Source organism: Ipomoea triloba, chromosome 2 (assembly GCF_003576645.1).
Source record: "Ipomoea triloba cultivar NCNSP0323 chromosome 2, ASM357664v1".
NCBI classification, from domain to species: Eukaryota; Viridiplantae; Streptophyta; class Magnoliopsida; order Solanales; family Convolvulaceae; genus Ipomoea; species Ipomoea triloba.
Genome location: NC_044917.1, coordinates 22,497,582 through 22,503,564, shown reverse-complemented (window position 1 = coordinate 22,503,564; position 5,983 = coordinate 22,497,582). Strand labels below are relative to the sequence as shown.

Below are 5,983 nucleotides of genomic sequence, written 5' to 3'. Positions count from 1 at the left end.
CGTCAGACAAGGTGGCGGGTTTGTGAATGGCCAGCTCATTTTGTATCACCGGCTTCAGGTCTAATATGAAGCAGTCCAACATCGCTGCAGGGTGAAGGTCAGTAACCCGATTGCTCACGGATTCAAACTCGAATTGGTAAGCTGCCACCGAGGTTCTCTGTGTTAACTTGAAAAGAGTCGCATGGTGGTTCACGTAAGACGATGGCCCAAAACGCTATTCAAGGGCAGTGGTGAACGACCCCCAGGAGGACAATTGTTGGTTCTTATGCATCCACTGGAACCACGACAATGCTTGCCCCACCATATAGAAACTAGCAACATCAATTTTTTTTATCTTCAGCGATATGCTCCATCTCAAGTAAAAGCCTAAAATAGAATAATAGAATGTGACATAATTTGAAGTTGGAGCTGCATAAATCATGGGAAAGAGTTTGCTTTCCTGATTTCTAAATAGATTATGAATTCATTTGTGTATCTCGAAGAATTAGGTAGTGGAATATAGTTTGATCAGTTCCTAGTCTTGCCGATTATTCTTGCATTTGTAAAGTTTATACCATGCTGATATGTTCTATTTAGCTCAGGTGTATCGTGTGATAACTAAAATAGGAGATCAGAGTTTGAATAATTCTACTCACAAGTCACAATCAATTGCTGCTGAAAGAAAATATCTTATTTGCTTTAATTTTTTGCCCACACCCAACATTTTTTTTCTGTCAAGAATAATTCCCTAAAGGTGCTTTATTTGTTAGAGTTGAAAGCATTCATTAATATATTACTCAGTATTGTGATGTATAACTTGATAAACATTGTAACTAGAAAAGGAAAGAGAAGATTTTATTTGAAATGTGGTGTTTGGAATTCCCCATAATATATAAATTCAGTAACCAATCAGCCAGATATCACTGAAGTAGCTTCAAATTTGCAGATGCCATGGGTTGCTGGGAAGGTCGCCATAGGAAAGCAATGTTGCGTTATCAATCCGGTCAACATCCAAGTTCGAAAGAGACTTCAATTTCTTGATCAGCATTTTCATGGAATCTGAATCATTATCAGGTGTGAACTGGGCATCCGAGATGCCCACAACGCCCGGGTTCTGGCTGCTCAGAACAGAGAAAACCGTGGCAAACTCGAAGCCAATGTTATAGAAATAGTGCAGAAGCCCTCTAGGGAACACGAAAACATCACCTTCGTTGAGAATCTTTTGGAACACTCTACCTTTGGTGTCAACGAACCCGGCAACCACCCTGCCTGAGCTGACAAACACCATCTCAGAAGCCCTCGGGTTAGAATGAGGCAACACCAGGCCATCCACTTCAAAGTCCGTCCTTGCAACCGATAAGCCCAGAGTGTTGAGCCCCGGGAACTTTGCAGCAGTGAGTATATTTGTCGAAGACCCCAGGAAGTTGTCCGTGTCGCCTTTCTTGCTCAAAAGTGAACTTTTGAAATCCGAAGCTATAACCTCAGCTGGATTCTTGCACGGAAAACCATTTACGAAGATGTTTTTGCGAGCCGTGTCTGCTGGGCAGGTATCCTGGAGATTATCTGCATCCTTTGCCCATATAAGTTTGCTGCAAATGCATGCACATAGTATCAAGACAATGCCAAACAAAACAGAGGCCCTCATAGTATTTTCTATATATGTTTTCTGAACAGACAAATTCAAGTGTGTGCAATTACACTCATCTACTCTACCAGATGAGGTAGCATATATATAAAGGTTCTGAAGTATGCATAGTTGTGAAGTAATAATTTAAAGCTTGGAGTCCACTTCACTAAATTCCTAAGTGGATTTTGCTGAAGCTTGAAAGAAACACAATGCTTAGAAAGAAAGATGAGCTGCTCTTCTCTAGAAGGCAGGATGTCCTTGTTCTATCCTATGGACATGTTTTTCTCAATGTAGAATTCCCAATAATATTGTTCAAATGCAGGGATTTTGGACTCTTTTTTTTTGGCTAGTCTTGCAAGTAAAGTTTGGGACAGCTTGTTTTAACTCATTTTTATTTTATTTAATCTTGAACTCAAATTGATTTTGACTATTAAAGATTTTAAATTTTAATGTGCAAAAGTAGATGGAAAATATTACCCCTTTTATCTCATTTTGTCTCTCTGTTTATTATTCATTGGTCAAACTAACTCTTTCTTCATTGTTTATATATTGAATTAAAAATAACTCCAGTCAAGTCTCGTTAACTACGGAGGAAATAATTAGGGTGTGTTTGGTTCGCACATGAGAAACAGAATCGGTATGCGTATCAAATACTTGGTAAGGGTAATGGGTTTTGGTGAAAGTATTTTGCATGTTTGGTAGTATGGTGGAATGAGAATGATTATTAATAGTTGAGGAAGAAAGGAGGAAGGGAAATGAAACCCTTATTTCATTAGGGTATGGGTTTTCCAATTAATGAGATATTCCAAACCCATAGTAAGTATTCTAAAACCAATCAACTAAACAGTAACAATCACTTTGATATCCATACCTTATGTCTAAATCCACCAACCAACCACACCCTTAGTATGCTTCATGACCATTCAAAGTATACCATTGGACAAGTTAAAATACAATGTAAGATCTGCTATTTACCATATCTGCCAAGCAAGAATGACATTTAGAAGCCAAAAGAAAGTGGAAATGAGAAACTTAATAGTGTTCAGATTGTTCTTGGAAGCAAGAGTACAAACAGAAAATTTAAGTCCAACCTTGTCCCAATTAGCAGGATGGATCTTCTGTTACTTTATTTAATTAATGGCAGGACACCATTATTCATGAAGTTCAAACTTCTTCAATCATCAATTGATAAAATAGCAGAATAAAAGGATTAGCAATCTACTTGGCTACTAAAAGATTTCATTAGTGAGTTTGAGTCAAGCAGGAACACTGTTCTTAGCATCATTTGAAGAAACTTCATTAATATGCTCATCAGGTGTTGTAAGAATCTCGGAAATGAACTTTATCAACGAGCAAAGCCCACCGAGGAAATTATGATCAATGACCCCTCCACCTTCCACAACGTGAGCGAAATCAATCAGCTTGATAACTGCACCCGGGCTGTTTTCTTGTAATGCGAGTTCTTTATCGAACATCATTAGAATTGAGCACGAGTAGAAATGGAAAATGGTTTGATCCTCAAACCAAGCTTTCAGATCCAGCAACTGCGACAAAATTCCATTGGATCCACCGTAAACAGTTGATGCAAAGGAGCAATCCGGCTTCAAATCCATACCATCCAATGTGTTTGAAGAAACAAACTTTTTTAGAATTGACCTGATTTCAGCTGCAGAAAGGTTTTGAACAGATTTCCTTCCAGGCTTCCAATACCCTGTTTCTTTGCTCCCATAGACTTGCAAGCCCGATAACCTGAAACCTAAGGTAATGCTAGATGTTTCTCTATCCTTTTGCAAGCATTTATTGATGTAGTCCTCGGATTCCTGTGGGGGCCAGGTCCTTGAACCAATCTTAATGTCCATTATCGACGGATTGGCTCGACCAAGAGTGAGATCTTCCAAAACTAGATGAGGTAACAAGCCAGAGCCATCGGATGCCTCCAGAAGCTGGGTGCCATGGAATTTTGGGAAGAACTTGGATATGTGATCCGGGATCCTAGCGTTCGAAAAAAAGGATGTATAAAATGCAACCTCGTGGGACCCACGGTCACCGCTCTGCAAAGGCTTGTAGAAAAACCCGGAATCATCTACAAGGGGTCCAAGCCTCCCATTCCCAGCTTGATGTCCTGCAACTTGATGTTCAGGGACCTTAAGCATGTCCACTCACTCACAGATGGTGAAAGGCTTCACAACAAAAGAAACAATAGAATCAAACTCAGAATGCCATAGAATACAAGGTTTATCAAAAAAGTCTATGATAATTGGTTAATTAGTCACATTGACCCCCCACCCCACTCTCCAAACAAAACAAAACAAAACAAAGTACATCAATTCAGAGCATAGCCCCAAGACAAAATCAGAACTGCATATAAAGCTTGTTATAATCTAATAGAATCACCAATATAGAAAATGACAACTTAAAAGAAGAAGCCAAGATCATAATAAAGTAATACACAAGTATGGATTTAACTTGCTAAAGCAGACCACAAAAAACAAATAGATAACATCATAAAGTACCTTTTTCCTATTGAAACAAAGACAGAACAAAGCTCATCTCAAGATTTAAAAGAGCAAATAATGTATCTTAATATTTTCCTTTTCTGAAGCCTACCAAATCTAGACAACAAATACCCAAGCAAACCCTGGAAAATATTCATTTCGCCCTTCTTTTAACTTTCATTCATCACCCAAATCCAGATAACAAATAATCAGATGAAAATTAAAATAATCACGAAGCATAAACCCAAGATCAGCCTAAAAGGCAAAAAAACCTTGCTGGCATTGGGATAAAGTAATGGCAAAGTTCAAGCTTTGATTTTTAAAGAGCCAAAAGTTATAGATTAAACAAATTAAACAACCAAAAGTAATAGATTAAACAACCAAAAGTAATAGATTAAACAAACTGCATTGGCATATTTAATTACACAGTGGATCTACTTGTTGAAGCTTTCCCGAAAAAGTTGCGTTTCTTTTACGGAGGAGTACTATATTATTATTATTTTTTGCTTTTTTTTTTTCAAAAAATTTTGACAAAACTTTCTGCTGTGATCACCATGGAATGCCAGAAGAAAACTTTGAGAGCAATTCAAGGAGGAAAAAGAGGAGAAATAAAACAAAAATTAGGGAATGAAAAATGAAATAAAAAATTTAAAAATACCTGAGGGCCTGCGCTGTGCTTGGAAACTTTGAGAGCAGATGGAAGGAACATCCAATGACTTTTCTTAGCAATAGAATAGATGCTGCGGCCTCGGGATTTGTGATATTCTCATGGCTAAATGCTAAGTTTTGCTCCCCAAACTTTGTGAAATTTAAATTTTGATCCTTTTCAGTTCTCTCTCGCAGATCGCTTGCTATTTTATTTTTGTTCTTTTTTTTCTTTTTTCTTTTTTTTCTGTTCTTTTATTTCGATGCATTCATTAAATCATAATGTTTGATCCCTTTTTGCGTAGATTTACTCTTTATTTCGTTTAAGAATCATATTACTTTTCCTATAAAAATCATTATATAATGTTCGAGCAAATACCAATTTTAGTCCCACGACTATTAGCAAAATAACAATTTTAGTCCACATGTTTAGTTTCTACCAATTTTGGTCCCACGACTAATGTTTTAGTGTCAAAATTCATCGCACCGGCCACTCATCCGTTTAAAACGTGCCAAAATCTAAAATTTGTAAAGATATTTTCATCTTTTTCAACTCAATATCCCAATTTGAGCATGAATAAAGAGATTTAAGTCCTAAGATCGATCACAATTCATAGTTTTCCTCCTCAAATTAAGGTAAAATGAAGAGAAAATTGCGAATCTTGATCGATCTTAGGACTTAAATCCATTTATTCATGCTCAAATTGGGATATTGAGTTAAAGAAAAACAAAAATATCCTTACAATTTTAGATTTTTTGCACGTTTTAAACGGTTGGGTGACCGACGCGATGAATTTTGGCACTAAAACAATAGTTGTGGATGAAAATTGGTATTAAAAAATAGTCATAGGACCAAAATTGATAGAAATTAAACATGTGGACTAAAATTGTCATTTTGTTAATAGACGTGGGATCAAAATTGGTATTTTCTCTATAATGTTCATTACATGACATATAATTATTAAAACATCTTCCGAACAAATTTGATACGAAAAAAATAATATAATACTCATTTATGGCATGTTTGGTTGAATGGAAAATCTTTTCCAAAAAGTTGAGAAAAATGTGTTATTATGTTGTTTGGTTGGATGGATGGAAAATATTTTCCATAGAATTTGACTTCTTAAAAGTGAAGAAAAACAATTCTGAGGTAGAAGTTGGTATTTTGTTTTCCAAAGGGGAATTTCGGGGTGGGAGGCTAGTTAGAATTTGTAGGAGTATAAGGAATTTCTTTTTA

At 36.4% G+C, this 5,983-nt stretch overlaps 2 protein-coding genes across 3 annotated transcripts; both read right to left on the bottom strand.

Moving 5' to 3' along the window:
- Positions 1-655: 655 nt before the first annotated feature.
- On the bottom strand, positions 656-1,664 carry LOC116010588 (germin-like protein 11-1). Its single transcript, XM_031250068.1, has one exon. It carries the CDS (start codon positions 1,622-1,624, stop codon positions 914-916), a length of 711 nt encoding a protein of 236 aa, XP_031105928.1. The 5' UTR covers positions 1,625-1,664; the 3' UTR covers positions 656-913.
- Positions 1,665-2,583: 919 nt separating this feature from the next.
- LOC116006224 (inositol polyphosphate multikinase beta) lies at positions 2,584-4,957 on the bottom strand. 2 transcript variants are annotated; one of them, XM_031246524.1, is made up of 2 exons: positions 4,760-4,957; positions 2,584-3,786 (listed from the first exon to the last, which is right to left on the bottom strand). In XM_031246524.1, the coding sequence occupies exon 2, from the start codon at positions 3,757-3,759 to the stop codon at positions 2,863-2,865; it is 897 nt and encodes a 298-aa protein (XP_031102384.1). In that variant the 5' UTR covers positions 3,760-3,786; positions 4,760-4,957; the 3' UTR covers positions 2,584-2,862. The 2 variants fall into 2 exon arrangements, with proteins under 2 accessions (XP_031102384.1, XP_031102392.1); XM_031246532.1 differs by lacking the exon at positions 4,760-4,957 and adding an exon at positions 4,527-4,655.
- Positions 4,958-5,983: the final 1,026 nt, after the last annotated feature.